The 22,412-nt window shown below is 36.7% G+C and overlaps 1 protein-coding gene across 2 annotated transcripts in view; it reads right to left on the reverse strand.

Moving 5' to 3' along the window:
- Positions 1-19,104, reverse strand: part of LOC141450676 (zwei Ig domain protein zig-8-like) — a 460,103-nt gene extending 440,999 nt beyond the window's left edge. For both annotated transcript variants that reach the window (XM_074121316.1, XM_074121315.1), the window contains exon 1: positions 18,877-19,104. In XM_074121316.1, coding sequence (XP_073977417.1) covers positions 18,877-18,937 — 61 coding nt within the window. In that variant the 5' untranslated portion in view covers positions 18,938-19,104. The remainder of the gene's footprint in view (positions 1-18,876) is intronic.
- Between the last annotated feature and the right edge of the window lie 3,308 nt (positions 19,105-22,412).

The following is a 22,412-nucleotide window of genomic DNA, read 5'->3' on the forward strand; positions in this document are numbered from 1 at the left end:
TGCAAAACCCACAAACTATAACCTTCCATATCTCGTTAACTATTGCTACTAAAACTATGCGATTAATGTCAATTATAGAGCTGTCTATTCTCTACAATTTGGTGTAATAATCATTAAAATCTTTACAGTAGAAAGAGAGAAAAACAGGGTTGAAATTTCGACTAGTTGCAAAACCACCAAAATTTAACCTTCTATTTCTCGTTAACTATTGCTACTAAAACTATGCGATTAATGTCAATTATAGAGCTGTTTATTCTCTACAAATCGGTAGAAAACTCATTAAAATCTGTACTGTAGAAAGGGAGAAAAAGCTGTTTGAAATTTCAACTAGTTGCAAAACCCACAAACTATAACCTTCCATATCTCGTTAACTATTGCTACTAAAACTATGCGATTAATGTCAATTATAGAGCTGTTTATTCTCTACAATTTGGTATAAAAATCATTAAAATCTTTACAGTAGAAAGAGAGAAAAACAGGGTTGAAATTTCGACTAGTTACAAAAACACTAAAATATAACCTTCCATATCTCATTAACTATTATCACTGAAACATTGCAATTAATATCAGTTACAGAGCAAACTTTTCTCTACAATTTGGTCAAGAATTCTTTAAAATCGGTACATTACAAAACAGAGATATAGAGGTTTGAAATTGGAACCATTTTAAAAACCACCAAACTTTAACCTTCTATATCTCAATAACTGTTATCACTAAAACATTGCTATTTGTCTCAGATATAAGGCAGACTTTTGTCTACAAATCGTGGGGGGGGGGGGGATTAAAATTAAAATTTCTGAACTGTTTTGATTTGATTGAGGACTTCCTTCTTATAAAATTAAATGCTACAATAAATTTTATCACATCAATCGAGAAGTAATTCTATTTCCCAAAAGATGATAATGTTATTTTGTGTATTATTATTCATCTTTTGAGAGTTCCAAACTAAATAAATAACATAATGTTCATTTGTGATCATTCCACCAAAAATCATCTTTTTTTCTGGACAAAACTTTGCCGGAAGTGCGACTTTACCTTTTATCAGATTTTACATTTCGCTTTAATGCATTTGACATCGGCTTTTTATTTTGTAGCCATGAAATAGATTTGAACGTAAGTTGACTTACGTTGGCTTCGTTGAAATTCATTTCAATAAATATCTCTGAAAAAGTGTCTTATTTGACAGCTTCATTTCTAATCTCTAAAATTCTTGCTAAGAGATCATTTAAATATTATAATAAATGTAATAATAATAGAGTGCGTGACAATTTTTTGATTGGGAAATCTTGTGAACGGAAAAACTGAGCTTTTCTCCCTTTGCTTCATTAAAAATTTGGATCACGTTTTTATCACAAATTTCTCTTCAATAACAAAAAAATAAAATAAAATACAATGTAAAAGAGGGATGCCAGAAATCCATACAGTACGTGCTGCTTCATTCTGGCTTCTTGTTAGAGCAACATTATTCTCTCTTCTTTAATTTTGTTTTATTTAAAAATTTAAATTCCATTTCATTAAGTTTGGATAAATATATTTATCAAAATTATATCTGCAATCATATAACCTAAGAATAAACAGTAAGCAATATCTGGAAATAAGGATATTCCAGAACTCTCAAGACCATGCCTGTCACACTTAGATACTTCATAATTTATTCCTAAAATTATGGGTTTTCATTAGCTCAAATCTCTTACAAAGAGAATTTGAGATTCTGCAGGTTTTCCCACTTAGATGTTTCTAAGGAAATAAGTTTTAAAGTCCTCTAAGTTGGAAACGGTGGCTTTTACGAATTAGTGTGTATGTGTTGTGTATGAAAAGCTCAACTTAAAAAAGGAAAAATCGTATATAGGTGGCACAGGAAACGTGACAAAACAGCTATCGTTCAAATTAGATCTACCAAACTTACCTCAAAAGAATTGATTTTCAAGTTTCATTTAAAAATTGATTTAACGAAATAAGGCTGTAATGATTTTCTTCAAACATGGCGCTTTTTTCTTTGGAAAACTTTCTTCGGAAAATTTCATGGTGAAAAGGGGAGGAGTGTACGAAAAAAAAGGCAGTATAGAGTGCCATTCTAGTTTAATGTAAAATTCAACACGCATTACTTTTACAACTTACTTGGGTAAAGAATTAATGTTACAACATCATTACAAACTGGAGCCTGTAAAAATATATGCTACGCTAATCTGCGCAGACTCTTAAGCTTTTGGTGATCAAAGAAGTAACTTACAGCTTGACGTAAGCAAACTTACAGGTCTTCTCTTACCAGTCTTGTACTGGTGCCCTATTGACACACAGATTCGAGAAGCAGAAAGCTTCTGTTGGCCTAGAGCAGTGCTTCTCATATTCAAAACATATTCAGCAATCATTCATAAACCGTAGTTGATGGTGAAACGTAATATAAATCTTTTAAAATAAATTATTTTTTGTTTTTGCATAATTTTATTCTTTAATAAAGGCCTATGGAGGAAAAAATAGTGAAAAAAAATTCTAGAGTACATTTTTGATATGAAAAAAAGTAGCCTATACGTAAAGTCTTAATGGTGGAACTTGGAAGTGGTATGTGGGCGTGTAATTGAGCGTGGTTTACTCCCACCTACCCACGGTTCTATTGGCCCAGTATACACGCCCACTAGACCCTTGTTCGTTCCGCCATTAGGATTTTTAATGTCAATTAGTTCAATTAAATTAAGAATTTTTTTACTATTTTTTCCTCCGTAGGTATTTCTTAAAGAATTAGTTTATGCAATAAAAATTTGCACTACAATAATATTTTTTGAGAAGATAAATGAAGTAAGTTGTCTTTTCATGGAGAAAATACTAACATTCTCCTATTCACATTCTATTATTTGATGAATAAAGTTAAAGCATTCATAAAAAAATTATTCATTTGAGAAACTAAAATAAAGAGCAACACCTATGAAATGTTTAACAGCATCAGTGACTTTATTATTGATAATAATTTAAGTTTAAGCTGTCTTCAGGAAGTACAGATCATTTGGACCACTTAGAAAATCAATTTCAAAAATATTTTCACTCAGATATTGTATCTAATCAGTTTGATTGGGTATTGAAACCATTCCTGAGAGAAATGTGGATCAAGTGCAACATTTATCACTAAATGGCACACGAAGAATTGGCAGAACTTTCTGCTGATGCTGAAGTCTTAAACTTGAATTTCCCAAGTAAAGTTTAGCAACTTTTTGGATTGGAGTTAAAAAAGAGAATATCCAACAATCTCTGAGGAAGCATTGTTAGTTCTTGTATTTACTAATTTATTTTTTAACCTTAAATCGACTTAAAGCCCAAACATTAGGTTTTAGGTTATAAAGAGGTCAGCAAGAAATTTGTAACTTTAAGAAGGGTCGCAAAAAGTTTACGAAGCACTTGCCTAGATCAATTCCCTTTTCCTGCATTAAAAGCCCTATTGCTTTTGAAACCAATACAGCCAAGCCTGATTTCCTTATATGTGTTTCGAACTTCTCAAAGCCCAAAAGTTAGCTAACCGTATAAAAATTCTCCCATTAATCAATCGGATAGTAAATTTGAAGTAAAAGATAACAACTCCGAAAATTTGGCACTCTCGTAATAATTTTTGTCAGTAATGGGGCGACCTGGGGAGGGGGTAAATAAATTACAAAAAAACTTGGAAACCGAGAGAGAGCTCTGGAGCTGGAGGAAATAGACGAACATATCCAAGCGGAAATTCAGTTCGTCACTGGCGGCGGACTACTACATCTCGTTACCACGCCGAGCCACACATCTCCTGAATGCTAATTTTCCCATTTCAAAGGGACTGCCATGTGTTATCCAGCTGAGTTAGTGAGCAGGAGCTGCCATGATTATAATTGGGAGCCTATATATCAGAGGCGCTCTGTGTTTTTTTTTATCCCAAGTACATACATACATATATATATATAATTTCTAATTCTTGCCTTTAAAGTGATTATATTTGCGCTTTTGTCTGTTATTACCAACATTTCACCAGCCAGGTAGTTAATTACCTGAAATTAATTAACTCTATCTTTTATGGTTGGCCACCATTACACAGTTTCTACTTTTTCGTACTCCTGTAACAATAATTTTGTCAACTTTAAGTTAACTAAACTTAGAAGGTAAAAAGCAACTGGGAGCAATTTATAATCAAGAAAATGTATGATTAAATAAAAAATTTAACTCATAATACAAAAATTTCTCTGAAAATGCATACAAAAGAGATGTATTCTTCGAATGAAAAAAGAAAATCGATTCGATTAAGCAGGTAAACATTTTTTTTTTTAATTTATTTTGTAATTTACAATCTGTATAAATATATGCAATAAGTAAATAGGAGGTGAATGAGATGAACTGGTGCGGGAAGAGCAGGAGGAGAGAAGCTACCCAGCGGGGAATGTGAAGAGGAGAATATGAGTGGGAGAGAGGAGAGATTTAGTTCATCAGACCTCAAGGAAGTCGCGGGGCCACTGGCGATTCAGTCGGCGAGGAGTATAGTTAGGAATGTCAGAGGAAGCGAGAGACAGTACAAGAGGATTAGAGCAAGTGGAGAGAGCAGTATGGTATTTTTGATATTTAGTCTTGGCGAGTTGGTCTATGAAGGGAATGTTGAGGTCGTTGTGAAGAGTGAGGTTAGTCACCGTAGAAAGGAGCGTCAGCTATCTGTCGAAGTAGTTTTGATTGAAATGTCTGTATAGTCCGTATGTTTGTAGGTTTGGCTGAACCCCAGTCAGCTCTAGTCCCTAAGTCCACATAGGTTTGAGAATAGTACTGTATGTTAAGCGTTTGAGTTCAATAGGTAATTTGGGAGCGTCGTTCCGAGTAGTCTGCAAAGCAGTTTCGCACGTTTCGTCCATTGCTTGTCTTTTAAGTCTAGTGTGTGGGTTCCACGTGAGTCGTTTGTTCTATGTAGAGCCCAAGGTAGCTAGATCTGTACAAGGAAGAGGATTGCTGTTGAAGAGGACAGGTGGACAGGAGCCCCGCCGGAGGGTAAACAAATAGTAATTTTATTTTATGTTTATGACATAAACATAAAATAAATGTCATAAACATATGTTTATGACGAGAGGTTATGTAGCTGTTTACTGTACCGTCTGTGCAACAAAATAGATTAAGAACGCCTGCCCTAATGTCTATGAGTCATATACAATAACATTGAAGTCTAACAGTCAGTGTCTTCATTGTTTATAAAGAATAAAATGTCTAGCGAAAAATTCTGAATGTGCAAAACATTCCCTCTTGATGCGTTTGCCATCAATCCGGGCAGCTTCATTTGCAGTTTTATAATAAGCATACTGTTGGCAAGTATTAAAAATGACAATTTCATTCGCTAACTTAACAGCCAATCAGTTTGTGCCACGTCAATGATTTCAACCAATCAGGCGCTTGGTTATCAGCAATGATATCCCGACGCCATTGTAGCTCCAATACTCAGCTGGTTAGGTTAGGTTATTTCTAATTATATCAGCTGTGCTTTATAAATTAATTTAATGAGAATTTTGCTGTAAAGATTTTGCTTAGTTTTTTTTTTTTTTTAAATAATTAAAACGCATGAAATATGGTAAATAAATAATATTTTTGAAAATGTAGATTGGATAAACTTTATCAAATTAAACATAATTTACCTTACTCCAATAATTTGAGTGTTTCGTGGAATTAGCCAATTAAATACGGCCATAATTACAACGACCACCAATTAGAACAAAATGAAAATTTATTTATTGCCGAGTAAAATTTTATGAGGCCTGCTGCAGATGGAGGAGCAAATCTATAACAATAAAGTTTTTATAGATTATAAAAAGAGTTAAGATATTTTTCATAAAAAAACTTTACGAAATATTATACGAATAGTGAAAATCGTCAAAAATGTAAAAGGCAAGGAATTTAACGATTCACGAGGTAGAAAAAGGAAACGAATAACAACATTCTTCCGGTGTTGATAAAGTTGTATGACAATGTTTAACCTTACCTTCTACTTTCTCTTCAACAAGACTTTTGTATAGAATTTGTCTTATATATATATTTCCACAAAAATGTCTCTTGCTCATCGTTCAATGGACAATAAACTTATCGACTAAAAATTCTGCTGTGACGCGCATACGATCTTACTTTAGTTCAATTTTTCACCGCATTAGTGAAATGAGCGCATTTAGATCCACAAAATCTCAAAATATTGATTCTTTCTGTTGAGGTATCTTTTGGTGGCAAAGTGAAGAAGTTACAAGGAAATCCTGCTCAATTGACTTATAAAGTATCAGCTTCCTGTTCCAGATGTTCTTAAAAATCCAGTAATATTCAGTAATAAGGAGAAGTTTGTGACAGGAAGGAAGATGGAATTAGTAGCGTAACTACGGAAGTGTAGGGAAGTCGAGTGTTAGTACGCAGAAATTGTTTAAATATTTTAACGTGAATAAGTAAAAAAGTAAAAGTAAAGTAATCGCCTATTTTTCAGGCGGGGCTTTACGTTCAACTACCAAATTAGGTGTCGTGGACGGAGGCGACTAGCAAACATACTTTACTGTAAGTTTCTCATATTAACCATTAAATAAAATCCAAGGCCTAAGACCGGGAATCGAACCTACTAAACCAACAATACATCTTAGCATTGCGGGTCAATTCTCTTAACCGCTCGGCTACTGTGGCGCCTTTTTAACGTGAATAAATTAAGGTTTATAACCAGTCATGGGTAAATCAGCTTACAAAATACTGGATTCGTATTACAATATAATTAAAATTATAATTAAGTAAAATTGGTAATAAGAAAGTGGATTTAAATTTGAAAAATCTAAACTTTTTTCCAGACCCAGATTGTTTTTCAACCACACATTACCTTGCTGCTCACCCAACTTTTCCCATAACCTGGAAATTTATCCCACTCTACCCAACACTAGCAGCTAGTTAAGGATTCGAACTGGGAGGCTGTGGAAGGAGAAAAAAAAGAGGCTTAAAAGTTTTGTACTTAAGTCCGTTTTAATGATGATTGTCCTTAATAATTTAGAAGCTACTGTTCAATGTTGAAAAATTCTACCAAGCGCAACTTTAAACACAGCAAAATAACTAATCATGTTGGCTATGGTAGGTTTTTTTTTTTTAAATCAGTCAGCCATCTTGGACGCTGCATAACCACGATGATACTCTGGTGGTTGCTGGTGATCGTGAACAAACAATGATCTATCAGGGCTTCTAACAATTCTTTTCTAGCAAAACTTTAGGTTCTCCTTTCAAAACCAGCTGCTCCTTCAGGAATTCGCGGAGAACCTGTAAAGCTCCTTTAAAATAACACCCCTCCCCGTAATTTACCCATACATGTAGCAGCAGCTTGCAGCTTTATTGACATCAGGAATCATGGAAGATCCAATGCTCAAAATCACGCGGTTTTAAGCCAAATTGCCACGTCTCCGCAATGGTAGAACTAAAGAAAAATAAGCTCATTCTAAATGCGAGGAAAGCAAAGAAAATATTATTAAGCATCTGTAAAGAAAGAGGGCACCAATGACTCGGCTCTCTTTCTAGGGATAACAGTTCTTGTGGAAATCTCATCTTGACTCTCTGAACAATACACTATCTCGTTTTTTGTTTTTTTTCTACATGCTCCATTTACATATTACATGTATATATTACTATCACTTAGTATTAAAGATCACATAATCACCAGATTTACATTTGCATAACATATAGTACTAGCAGATACCAAAAAAGAAAATAAATGAATAAATAAATAAACATTGAAGAATTATTTCAATTCATCAAACTGTCTATACTCGTATACACTGTCTCCCATATACACTGTCTCTCATATACACAATAATACATTAATCTAAGTTGTTTAATTTGATTTTATTAATGAATTGGACAAACTGGCATACATATTGTTTCGATATCAGTTTCTGCTTTTGTAGCGGCCATCTTGATCCTGTTGAAAGCGCATATCGCATCAGCTGACTTCTTTCTCTTCCATGTTCTTGGCAGTGGTATATCAAATGGTCCCATGTCTGTTCAACCTCTTCCGCACAAGAACAAAGCCCACTATCAGCCAAACAAAATCTATATAGATAAGCTCGATGTTTTCCATGCTCGCTCAGAACTTGAGTGAGCATGTATCCCAATGGTAAATTGACTGCACGTTGCCGGTCAACAATATGAGGGAAATACTGCTTTGTAACGCTTCCGTTCGCTGTATTGTACCATCTTTCCTCCCATCCAGCATACACTGCTTGCCTGCAAATTTCCCTGAGATAAGATACAGGAGCTCTGGCGTAAGATACAGGAAGTGTGCTTAATGCAACTTCCTTCGCCAACATATCTGCACGCTCATTCCCTTCAACTCCACAATGTGTCTTGACCCAAAGAAAGGCTATATTCCATCCATCAGCAGATAAAGCATAAACAGATCCCCTGATACACTATAACAATGGCTCCCTCCTATTAGCATTATTAATACTTAGCAGAGAGACCCGACTGTCCGAATTCAGCACAGAAGAACGTCGCTCAAGTTGTTCATATCTTTGTTCCAACCAGATCAAAGCCCGCTGAATCGCAAGCAACTCAGTCTGATTATTAGAGCAAAATTTGGCCAGCCTAAATTTCTCCTGATGTACAATGTCACCCTGCCCGTTGTACACTACGAAAGCACAACCTACACCTCCCTCAAACTTGCTTCCATCAGTGTAGACATTGTATGTTGGGCACACCTCCTGAGATGTTCCTAAAGAGACCAGACCTGGATGAAGCCAGTCCCTGATGGGCACAGGACGCTCTAACTCCACATTCTCAAAATGTGTTTCCTCCATGTTAAAACAAGCAATGTTTCTTTCATATAAAGCAACCCTCTCTTTTGCTTTGAGGTAAATAGGAGCTACATTAGCTATAACACAAGCCGCTTCATAGGAAATAGTTCTATAACCTTTAATTATACGAATAGCAATTAATCTTTGAACTATCTTTAAACTATAAACTTTAAACTATCTCCAGTATACCTACCCAGAAAACTGAGAGATGAAGGAAAGCTCTCAGTAGAAGAGCTTATTTCGCGCTAATCCATTCAAGAATAAGTTACGGATTAGAGCTATGGAATAATAAAGTCTGTATCTCGTGCGAACTGCAAAAAAGGAAGTTGTATGAAAGCGACAAACTTCGCAAAAGCTCTATGAGAAACAGGAAGTAAAGATACAGTCACAGAGGGAATTGAGCACCAGAACAACATAATAATAAACAAAGAACCCATTCACTTAAAGGAATTGCCTATTTTTTCCAGGCAGGCTTTACGTTTAACTACCAAATTAGGTACCGTGGACGGAGGCGGCTAGCGAACATGCTTTATCACTATTTTCTTAATAACCATTAAATAAAATCCAAGGACCCAGGAATAGAACCCAGTAAATCACAATACATTTGACTATGGCGCCTTATATGAATTAGCCTGCGACGGGACCATGATCAAAGGACTGTATGAGCCGACTCTAGTTTTGCCCAGACTGTAAAGACTTCTGGCCGAGTAAGACTTCCATAAGTCGTGAATGTCGGCACGATATTGAGGATGCCTTTGATGTCCACAATTAGTTGGGATTAACGATCTCAATATCCATTCCATAATCTCATTCAAATTTTTAAGATCATAATGTATTTTAAGATTATATTCAGCAAAGTTGTGACACGCCACGGACAGTTACGAGTTGGAGACATCCTATGGGCGGAGTTTGATCCTCACTTCTTGATGAAAGTGGTAGAAGCAACAAGATCAACCGGGAGGCAACAGATTTAGAAGAAAAGTGTAGATTTCCATGATCTTAGGTGAAAGATAGATCATCCTTTTTCCATAATCGTGAAGTCCTTCTCAACTTGCATATTATCTTTTAGCTTTGCCTGTAAGTCAATATCCCCCAATTGGGGATGGTCAATATTTCCCTCATGGGGATACCCGGATATATAATATCTGGTAGTTATGCTATTGCCTGAACCAAGCAACAAGCACTCTTCATGCACCCCAGTCTTCCCCTTCTCTAGTTTTTTTTTTGCCTATTTTTTCAGGCGGGCTTTACGTCCAACTACCAATTAGGTGTCGAGGACGGAAGCGACTAGCAAACATACTTTACTGTAAATTTCTGATATTAACCATTAAATAAAATCCAAGGCCTAAGACCGGGGGAATCGAACCCACCAAACAACAATACATATTAGCATTGCGGGTCTAGTCTCTTAACCGCTCGGCTACCGTGACGCCTTACTCTAGTTCTTCAATTATTCAACTGTAATCGATAGAAATGGTGCCTTCACTAGACGTGCGGCTTCTGGCTTACTGGATATAATGGACACACACACAGCCAGAGAGGGAAGGAGAGAATCCACCAGAAAGAAAATTCCCTTTGGTCTAAGCTGCCGCACTATTTAAGGCAGTCCAAACGCTAAGTACGCTAGGAGTTTTATGAATAATTTAGTTTTTCATCACCAAACTTAAAAGATAGTTTACTGAGTTTACAACTTCATCCATGTTTAAGTTTATAATTAGTTAAAATTCGTAATAATCCTAGGATTATATTTTTAACAACTATAAAATGTAAAGTCTAAGTCCACGCAAAGTTGGTAAACAGAATTATATTTCCTTTGTTTATTTTTCCGTTAAATTTCTTAAAAAAGATAAGTCTTTAATCGCCTCGTACAAATTAAATTTTAATTACAAAAGTTTAAGCAAAGAAAAGTAGACGAAGCGATGAGAAAACGAAAAATAATAATTTTAATACGTTAGATAAACTAGGCGGTGGTGGAGGGGGCCACCATCTTTAATTAATCATTAACTCGGTTGGATAATGGCAACAATGGAGTATTTTTGCATCCATTTTGAAGAAGAATACTTGGATTAATTCTAAATGAGAACGGTACTTACTGTAAGGATATGATAACGGGGAAAGCAACTGCGAGAATCGAGGATGCTGCATCCCGTAGGTTGGATCCTTCATTAGTAAGCACCCTCTTTCACAACTCAAAATCTATTATGAACATTCATACGACTTTTCTTCACCACATTTGTAATAATCACAATTATAATAGTAAGGTAAGCTATGCGGTTAGCGTATTGGATTCCCACGCGTAGGTCCCGGATTCGAATCCGGCTCCCACTTAAGCGGCCTAAAACACCTCCTTCCTCTCCGCTAAGTCTAGCCCGTATTCGCTTGTGCAGCATTACATCAGGCTAAGACTCCTGTTCCTCACCCACTAGGGGGTTAACCTCCTCTCCGTCCAAATCTCTCCTTCTTAGGGTTAGAACTACCCTTGTGAAAATCGCCACAGCATTCCACTGCGCCCTGCCAGGGAGCATTATGCTTTGGAAGCGCTCGGGAACCCATTGGCCCACTCTTCCTTCCAAAATTCCTTCTGGCAACACCCCATCTTTCACACTTCAAAAATGTGTGATGAGCGTCGTCTCTCATTCCTGTGCAGTGGGGAAAATTTCCCTCTGACCGCTTCCCCATCTTCCGGAGAAACTCCCGGAAGTAACCGTGTCCGCTGAGGAGCTGGGTGAGGTAGTAGTCCACCTCACCAAAACCCCTACCGACCCAACTTCTGACATCTGGGAGCAGGACTGCTGTCCATCTGAGTAGTAGTAATAATAATAGTAATAGTAGTAATAATAATAATAATAATAATATACTGGACTCCCACGCGGAGGTCCCGGGTTCGAATCCAGCAGCTGACCCTTAGATTTTCTCTTCCTAGGAGCTTCTTTACAGCTCACTGTCCGGTGATGGACAGTGTTGTCTGTAACGAGAGAACACTGTCCGGAGGCCGGCAGTGCACTGGAAAAAGCTCCGGGCGCTAATAACCTCAGCTGTTGATGCGCCAAAAAAAAAAAAAAAAATTATTGCTCTTAGTAAAAGAATACAAATGGTAATAACGTATTTTACGGCTTGGACTAGTCCGTCAGCCGGAGTCGATATCACATCCGTAAAGAATCGTGACGTTTCCGCTCCCACAGAATTTAAAAACAAACAATATTCTCTGAGAAGAAATTTCAGACCAAAAGAGAAAAATAGGCTTAAAAGTTAAGCTCAAGTTCAGATGAGAAACCTTTCGACAGCTATCAGAATGAATAGCCGAGGAGGAGCAAAGCTCTGTACAGACGCACTTCAAGGTCACTGATAGTTTTTTCCCCTCAACTTGGAATTTTTGCTTAAACAAATTTTTCTGGAAAAAATGTTTCAAGTAACAGATATGGGGAAATTCCTGAAACCAATTTTCAAAAATAACGCATTATGAGGGCGCTTCAGTCCAAAGGAGTCATGTAGATACAAGCTTTAAGAACAATTCGCCCAGATAACTCGCAAAGGCCCCCGGGAATGAGCAAAGTGAGTGGTTGTCCTGGTTCTGTAAGCGCAGAGGAGGAAGCTCTCCCATTGTCTGGAGCTGGTTCGTTCAGGATGGTTCCCTCATCCTGGCTTACTCCCTGATGCCATTCCTCCTCTCTGAACTCCACTCTACTAGTCCCCTGTCTTTGGTGACTTCTCTCACAGCTGGTAACATTCTCCCAGTTTCTCTAGAGAGAGTTTTCTTTTCCAATCACCAAAACAGGGGGTGTTTTAAGCTTGGAAGGGCCAAATGAAACAAACAAAAAATTCGGGATACCAATTTAGAACTTTCAGGAGATTCTGTTATTTGAGGAATTGTGTGCGTATAGCAGTCCAGACTGCAGGGGTGCTTTTTTTCGAACTTAAGGGAAGCCATTTTCAAAAGCTTCTCCCTACAACTGAACTTCTTCATCGTCTGCAAAAAAACAAAAATACTTTACCATAACCGAGCTTGAATAACCAAGCTGGAAAGCCCTAGTATTGAAGTTAATAAAATGAGAAGCTAAAAAATTTAAAAAAAGTTTTAAAAAAGTCAAAAATTATATTAAAAAATTTAATAACTTCGGGATGAAATATGCGCCAGTTAAAATGTACTTTACAAAGTTTCAAAGAACTTTTTTTTTTTTTAAGTTTTATTCTCAAAGAGAATTAAAAGTGAAAAAGTGTAAATTCTAGATGAAAACGGGGAAGAAAGACATTACTTGGGATGAAATGAATGAATGTTTTTACGGAGAATTTAAAGGATGTCACATAATTTGGACATATTTTAAAGTAAAAACTTAACTTTTAAAAAAAATAAAGTAGAACTAAAAAAAGTTTTAGAACAGCTTTATTACGTCGTAACTTCCTGTTCTTGCAGGACTGGGCAGGTCTGTGAACCCCCCCCCCCCAACAGATCTCGCGCTTGGACAACATTTTTGGTTGTTATGAAAAGAACCAATCAAAATACATTTTTTTACTAGATACGCAACAATGCTACCAATCACTTTTGCGTTGGCCAAAACAGCGGCAAGAGAGAGTCATGAGAGTGTGCTCATCAGATTTATTCATGGTGAAGGTAATATTCTGGTTATATTTTGGAAAATGACGTAAATTTTCTTTCTTTTTTTTCAAGTGAAATAAAGCAGAATATTATTAATCTGAGCGTATTGAATTTATAGCTAAACCACATGAATAGTAGTTGGCAAACATGAATCGATTTCCGTTGAAAGCCTAAAAAGTTAAACAGAAAGTTAGTATATTAGTTTGTGTAGTCTACTTTGCTTGGTTAAAGTCCACGACGCAGAATTATTATATCTGCAAAGTATGTACGCATAATTGAAGTGCTTACTAGATCTAGCACTTTACGGTCGATTATTCATTTAATGAGGTTAATTAGAGCTCAAGTTCCGGAGAAAATGTCACAAGCTCTAGTTCATTTTCTCACTAGTTAGGAAGAGGAAGTGTGGCTTTTCCCGCGGTTTTTCTCTAACTAATCACAATGTTTTGGCGCATTTTATTCTAGTTCAGAATTCTGTAGAACTATTTCATTCTTATCATCAACGTTATACCGTTTATGAAACTGTACTTTGTACTGTAAAGACATCCCTAGGTGCAAGCTAAAAGAGTCGGTGTGAGAGTCGATAGGTAATTGTGAACGGGTGATCCTTATTTCTCCTAAAACTTCCAACTCACTGCGGGGTAGGAAATAGGGAAATATTTCTTGATACATCTGTGGCAGAGGTTTGGATAAGGAAATAGAAATATGAAATCAGGCGTCATGCTACCAGTACTGATGCGAGTCACTTCGGAATCGAAGCCTCTTGGTGCCGGGAATCTGCTCAGAGTAGTAAAGTTGTATTCCCTAGTTAAAAATTTGGCCTTGTAGGGCATTTGACATTTGTAAATATAATGCGGAGCAGAAGGATGTATTGTCTTTTGGGGATAGGTTTCATAGCCTTAGGGAGTGTGGTTTTAAATCTCCGGCTCTCCTGACGTTAAAGGCCGGTATTTTCCCACCCTGGAAGAAGTGTGGAAGAGCCCCAAGGAATGATTTAGCGTAATATTCCGGCTAGCTGATCCCTAGAGACCCTAGAAGGTTAATAGGTTTGGAGGGAGCACACCCTCCTCAGAACACGTTTAATTTGGGACCAGTTTTGGTATACCTGAGAAGAGATTCATGTGACACCTGATCTGAGAGGCGCCGGTCTAGATTCCCCTTTCTTCCTGCAACTACCCATCCATAGAAGATCTGGGGGGAACAGGTTACTGCAACCTCCGTATCAGTTGGTTTACAAGATTACTTTAAAATAAAAGTTTCTCAGAAATGTTTGAAATGACTTTTTTTTCGAACTCAAGGGTCTTCATAAAGTAAATCATTTAAAAAAAATGAATTTAAACATTTTACAAGGTCCCAGTACATCATTTCACTGTTAGTAAATGAATGGAAAAAAATAAAATTCGCAAAATGTAGGCGATAAGCTGGAATTCTTTCAGTCGGTAGTTTTTTTTTAAACTCAATTTACTTTGAAGTGTAAAAAATAAAGGTAAAAAGTTTTTGTCTTTACTTTAAAACATTTATTTAATCAATTTCAAAGCAAACAAAGCCCTTGAAGCTTTTAACAAAGGGCTGTGAATTATTCTGAAATCTAGAGTTACACCTCTAACTGTGTAGGGCAATCTGTAAAGTGGACAGTTCAATGGGGTTTATACATATATATATAAAAAAAATATATATATTAAATAAAATAAATAAAGATTGTGAGCAACAGAGAATAAACAAGTGAGCATGTGTATGTAGCATATACGAGCATATACGTCGTATATACACACTGAAACAATTTAATTACTGAGTCGCCATTGTAGACCAAGATTAAATGAGCTAAATACCAGCGAAAATGGTTACATAAATCATTAAGAAGACGAATGAAGACAAGTCTATTCAACTCTTAGACCACACAGTCTATTCTAGTAGATTGTTTCAAAGAAAATATGATTCCTCACACTCTGCAGTAAATAGAAATAAAGTAGATAATTATTACTAAAACTTGGCATTTTTACAAAGCCTTACGTAGATTGTAGATACAGAAATGAAGTGGAATATATCCAGCGCGGCCTAAAAAGAGATTCATTGTGACTCACTGAGGTGTCAGGCGCATAAAGGTAGACGTATGAAAAAAGGCAGAAGTTATAAGTGTAAGAATGAGTATGGGTTTGATGATGAGCTCAATTTTTGCCTGTGCGTTCGCTGAGACCAATTAGTTGCCCACATATCGACTACCTCTTCAGGTTCCAGAAGAATCTCCCCTACAAGGACTGGCCCTAATCAAAAGAAAGGATGTTCATGTTGGTTGGATTCAGTAGGCTAGAAAAGTTGAAAGTCATGGAAGGTTATGGGTGTATAAAAATAGATGCTGTTTACGTTAGTGTATAATGAAAAACGTCTAAAAGATATTCAGAGCGATTGTAAAGCTTTTTTGATACCAAACCTGTAATAGGGTATTGTATCCATATTTAGTAGTTTCATCCAACACTAATATTCTTCCATTTCCCAGAGAGTTTAAATTACGAAATTCGACTGGAATCTTTTAACTTCCACTTAAGAAGAAATAAGAGAAAGAATTAGGCTACAAGAGATGGTGCTTACAAAGTTACCGACTAGAGATCGATTAAGAAACAACGCCAGACACGTTACAGTAATAATATCGTACGTTTAATCGGCGGTAGTGAAGTTGACAGTGCGGCAGGTTACATGCACCCGACCGCGGCTACAAGCCAGCTGTAAATTTGTCGACATTCTAGATAAACAAGAACTTTATTCTAAATTACCAACTAAATTCTAATTTAATCTAAATTAACACGCTAAATCATGGCTTATTTATTTTTTGTTAAGATTTTTTTTGTCTAGCCAGTATTTATCTCACAATTTCTCCTACTGTAAGAGATTATTAAGGTTCTAACTTAACCTCCTAATTTTAAAACACTATACAGATTGTAAAACTGGACATGACACTTTTAAACATACCATCTTACCTCTACAAAATGCCTTGAAAACACATTTTTCTTGAAAAATATTAAAATAAATCTATCAATATAGCAAATACGAAGTTTATGCCAGAGAATATAGTAGGAGCCATGTTTAAAAAAGTTTTCCAAAAGTTACAAAAAAACCAAATTCAGTTAATTAGTAACACTCTTGTTAACAAATTTCAGCTGCCTGTGATTTTCAATTACCCAAGTTTGAATACGTAGATATTAAGTCAGACTGTCCCATGTGTGTGATGTCGAAAATCTTGGAAATTTCAGAAATTTTAAATTGGATAACACGCTATTGCCAAATTTAAGCTCCACTATTTAAGCTTTCGCTCTAAACTTCTCACACTTACAAACGTAACTCACTTTTTGAGACTTACAAGAAGATATTTCTGATGAAAAATCAATCTCACTTAGTCCCAAAAACATTTCAATAATTTTTAAGTTAGTAGCTTTAGAACAGCAATAAGTCCAGGTTCCTTATTTCGGGTTATCCTTAATTCCTTTTTACTGAAATATCTTTTTGTCGATCCTTCTCTCTCCCGTCCACACACATTGATTGTTCCCTGAAAATGTTTTCACTCCGCCAAGAAAAAAAACAAATTACTGTAATTTGCAGAGCGCTATCCTCTCACGTCACTAAATCCCCCGTGAGGTCACGCCAGTTTCCGTTACTAATAGCTTCCTAGACTCAGTCACGATACCTAGAGCAGCGCACTTGAGGAGGAGCCTGAAAAGGGTGGATCTGTGACTAGAAAAACGCTGTTAATCAAAGTCGAAAACGTCAGGCTCACAGAAGCCTGGGCAACTGCTCTAGTATCCTCATTTACGGCACGAACTATTTCTACATCTGTTATAGTTGAAAAAAAAAAAATCAACCTATTATAACTTGAATAAATATTACTAAAATCAATTTATGAACGATAGAATTCTAGAACATCTGGGCTCGTGACTTAGTCTATACTCTCGGTTCAAGACCAAGCGACCAACTAGAAAGGTTTGGTTCTTAAAAGGTGTTTCAATTTTTAGAATTGTACAGAACAGCTTCTTTAATTTTTTGAATAATTCTTTAATTTCCTAGGAAGAGAATGATTTACTCAAAAGGTTTCCCAAGCTTCGCCTTTTGGTTTGAAACAGATTCTCACGGAACCTTAGTGGGGTTAAGGAGAAAACTGCAACTGAGAGTCAGCAAGAGACGGAAGTGAAGTCGAAAATCTCTACGCCAAACTGATTACCTCTAATGGTGGACAAAAGTCCGAAATTGATCAGAGATGCCATAAACATGCGTAGAACGCCTAAAGTCAAAAAGATCTAGCACTGCCCATCTAAACATATTTTCAACGACTTCTTTTATATTATCCCCTCGCCGAAAAAAACCCTCTTAAAATTTGCTTCAAACCTAAAATATAAATCACCCTGTAAAGAACGGTGATTTGAACAATTTTCCCGCTTAAAATTCTCTAGGGCTTCAGCAGGGCAAAGGGCGAGGTTTTTAGGGTCATTTTCGTACAAAATTGCACTCCAATCACCTGACAATTATATTAACTAGGAGTTAATGAAATGGTTATGCCGTGACAGGTAGGGCGTATTTTTGGAATGGACTTTGTAGTCATAACGCTTTGTTTTGTGAAAACTGATTTTTTCATGAGAGATGTTGGCAATCTAGAGAAGTTGGTTAAGTCAGAAGAAAAACTTCGAGAATTGTCATTGTAACTCGTATGAAGGGGATACCATTATCATCTTATAAGAAGCTGAGAAGAGTTTAGAATCAGCAAAGATCTTCGGAAAATTGTAACAATAATGGCAATTAGTATTAGAGGAGAAGACCATGAAGCGATAGTAAAACTTGTCTGAAATATATCCAAGAAAATGCATCTTAAAATAGTTTTGGAAGAAGATCACACTTTTCTGTAAAGCGTCATTGAAAGTGCACAGTATATTGCCACCAAGAATTCAAGTTGGAAGTAAAATCCGACGAAGAAAATGGGCAAAGCAGAAGTACATATCTCTTTGTTGAATACATTTTTTGGTTCAGAGAATTATTTTTGCACAAATGTCAGTAAACAAAATTGTGGCAAAAGAGAATCGGATCGGCCCCCCACAGTTATTATCAAATTTCGAAAAGTCTTGCTACGAAGTGCCATTTTAATTACGTTTCTCGGTTCTTATCATTTAAGTGATTAAATGTATATTGGAAATTCAGAAATTGGGAGAAAATGGCGTGGCCGGAAGTTCCTTCTGGAAACATTTATCTTTTGAGTTTTCCGAGATAATTTTATTTTCCTAGTGGAAGGAAAACTGGTTATAGATGGCGCTTTTCTGCTGTACTAGGTCACCTAGAAGAATCGGTCAGCCTCCAAGAGCAAAGAATCAGCATTATTTATTCTATTCGTACAATTCCTAGGTTGTTTCAAATAAAAATAAATGAAGGAAACAATGTTAAATTTGTTCGATAATTTTTATTTATGCCAAAAAATAATTATGATTAAATTTTGATTTACAAAACAAAACCAACAAAAAAAATCTGACATACCTTGAACAGAAGTGGCTAGCAAAGCAGCCAACGCAGAAACTACAGCAAAAGGAGGAGGCATCTTGAGCCGCAGAAGGTCCTTCAGGAATCTCCCCTCCCCCCAAAAAAAATTATTTAAAAAAATTTATAAAAATGAAAAAAAAAAAATTCTCCGTGAAATTGATTTAATCGTTGATTTTTGTTTTTTGTTTTAATTAATAGACCGCGCGAGTTGAGCGCTCAAGAAGTACTGAAGTGTGAGAAGGCCGCTAGGCCGCACCACTAGCCGCCGCGCAAACTCCTGCCCTCACTGCCAAGCTCCTGGTATTACCGCCCGCCACTTTCCGCGGCGGCAAGTAAAAAAAAAAAAAAATTAGTAGCCCAAGTCGTTCTGGTGGCGTGTGGCACGGACTCTGCCCCATACCCTTTAACCTTCTTTACTCACACTAACCATACAAACAATACATAAATATATGTATACATACACATCTCTTAAACCACCTTTCTGACTGTTTACTTTCTTATCTGCGGCGAGCTAAACCAGGTTATAGGCCACTAAAGTCCGTCATCAGCTGACACAACCTCTGCCTGGTAATATTTTATTAAATAGTGTCAACAAAATATTTATATTCCTTGTCGGAAAATAAAAATGTATTTTTTTTTGTTTGTTCACTGGCGTGAAAATGCGGCTTTTCTGCAAGGGAGTTTTCCAGATTTTCTTGAAAATGGATCCAACAATTTAATTAAATTTAAACTTCTCATACTATTTGCTCTGCTACTCATATTGCTAACTAGCGCATCTCTTGATTTGAGCAAATCAGGAAGCAATGAGCAAACGGGAATACTATCTTCCAGCACGTTCGAGGAGCCATAACCTCCTTCCGAAACATGCTGACTGCGACTCCAGTCCAGACTGTAGCGGAGCTCAGTTTTGGTGTGGGTGCACTTCATTTCCCCCCTCCCAGCTTCCAGTTGTGCAGATAGATGTGGTCTTTGATGTGGAATTTAGAGTTTGAGTTGCGGCACACATCAACAATCCTGGTCAGTACTACTTGTATTAGTGAGTGTTTAGAATGTCAGTGTATGTCTCTAGTTCGTGTAGACTAGGATACCCACAGGGGCGCCTAGAACCCTGAAGAATTGACTAGTCCACCTCACCCTCACGAAGATCAGTTCGCACAACTCTAAGCAATGAATATTGTGAATCTCTTTGAACAGTAAAAAAATCTTCGAAACTCAAATTAGAATTGAATAAGTGTAAGTTGTGGGAGTGACCAATTCTATAACCCGCCATTAATTATAATGTAATAACGTGATGGATCTTTCTGAGCCCAGAACTCATGCAGTCAATGGTCTTGGAACGTAATAAACAACTGTACGCCCTTCACCAGATACAAGCAGCTCGTCAGGGAATGCTGTTTACGCAGAGCTATATGCAGTCATTAATCTTGCTCGGGGCTGCAATGCCTTTTCTTTTACCGCCTCCACAGTCCTTTCAGCAACCACACTTTCGGCCTTCCTTGGGGCGCCGTCCATTATCCAACGAGCACACATCATTGTTGATCACAGAGCGCCCCAAATTCAATTTTTTGCCCCTCCAGTTACTGTAATGGTAACAATAGATAAGAGAAATTGAAATTGTGTTTACCCCGAAAATATATTTTGACTACCTCTCTCTAGGAGTAAGACAAAGCGATAATGTCTAATTTTCGAAGAAAAATTTTCACAAGAAGTACGTTTTTTCCCTACTGGATCCGTTTACAGTATTCCTCTTCTTGACATCTACCCATTTCACCCTGCCGGGGACAAGCGTTAAATCATCTTTTAGCTCTCGTAGACCTCAACATATTCTTCGACATAATTTAATAATCCTGTATCCTGTGGTCTTCCTTCGGTTCTTTGAGCGTCCACAGTTTAGGAAAAGATCTCTTTGGGATTCTTTAATCTTCCATTCTCTCCAAATGACTGGCCAAGTTAACCTCCCATTCTTAGACAAGTTCTTGGCCAATCAAACAAAGTGGATAGTTCTTAGCAGGTTCTTGATTGCAAGCCAATAAAAAATATTTCATCAGATGGAGGCAAAACCGAGCAGTCATAAAAAGACGGTCCGTAATTAGGGAAGTAAAATTGTAGTAATTAAAATATTAATATTATGATAGAATAAATTATGTTTAAAATTAATCACTATAAAATTTCTCATTAAAAAGCCCCTAATGACTGAGGCAGTCGGTGGGCACACCCCTACAAAAAAAAAAAATCATCGAGGTAGGTTTCCTTTTAAAATAAATATGAGATAGGAATTTTAGGAAAGGCAGAAGGGCTGACCCATGTCCTACACAGGATTTATAATCGGGCCGAGTAAAAAAAGGGGACGACATCCTTCAAAGGATCTCCTAACAAAAAATCTGGTACAACCCGTCGAAGATCATTCTCTCATCTGCCAAACCCTTGCTTTTTATGCCCATATCAAGTAGTCGTGTAGCGGAAAAAATGGCCACGCTCAAGCGAAATTTAGTATCCGCTCATTTCTTATTTTAAATGCCACTCCCAACTGGGAAATCATTAGGCGGAAATATTTACATAAATATCCGCCTTGTTCATGGAAATTCACCTCGGGCTGACTTTCTCTTTATTCTTTATGCTTCAGCGGAAGCATCACGAACATGACAACTTTTCAACAATGACGTTTTAACGGAAGTACAAGTTTTTAGAAAATGTGCACGAAATATGAAAAATCGCAGGAAGTGGAAACTATGTTTCGGTTAGAGACTGACGGAAAGTTAACAATCAAACTCCTTGAAACGGAATTAACACTTCACTGATTTTTTTTACTGACCTCCATCGACGTGGAAATCGAGCACAAGTCGACGGCGATTGTCTGGGGAATAGAAGGTAAAAAGAATTCGGGTCGCCAGCAAAAGAGAATAAAATTCTTTTTTTTTTTATCAAGATGAGCTTTTGTGATAGTAATCCTTGAAGAATGGGTGGTAATGTATAGTTAGTTACCTGCAGCAATGGTTCTTCGACGAAGCGTTTTCAGGCTGTAAAGATTGCAACTGATTTCAGAAATGCGTGGTACATCACTAACTAGTTGTTTCATGAAAGTTTTGATGGTCTGCCAAGTTCGGGCTATTAAATGATCAAGTCTTAACTTTTAGTTGATTCATTTTTGGTTTTAGAGCTATTATGAGGCATGGTTAGGTCATTTTAGTATGATATAAGGTTTTAGAAAATGATAATGTTAGTAATGTAAAGGAGAAAAATTTATAGATTCATTTCTTTTCTTAAGGGTTGAATCAAACACAAGTTAAACATAGGTTAGGTTTATTCACTGAAAAATACATTAACGTTCACATAAAGCACAAGGTGTTTACATAAAGACTACTCACCCCATCAAAAACTATCATCCCCTCTCTACACACATCTATCAGTGTTGCCACGGCTATATCACAAATAATTTTAAATTTACCTACTGTAAGAAATGGATAAGTTTCTGGAAATTAGGAGGAAGTGTCTGGGACCACCTTGAGAATTGTGCCGTGTGAGGCGGCACATTT

The sequence above is a fragment of the Rhodnius prolixus genome, unplaced genomic scaffold (genome assembly GCF_049639745.1).
Source record: "Rhodnius prolixus isolate KJV_2025 unplaced genomic scaffold, Rpr scaffold_8, whole genome shotgun sequence".
In the NCBI taxonomy this organism is placed as follows: Eukaryota; Metazoa; Arthropoda; class Insecta; order Hemiptera; family Reduviidae; genus Rhodnius; species Rhodnius prolixus.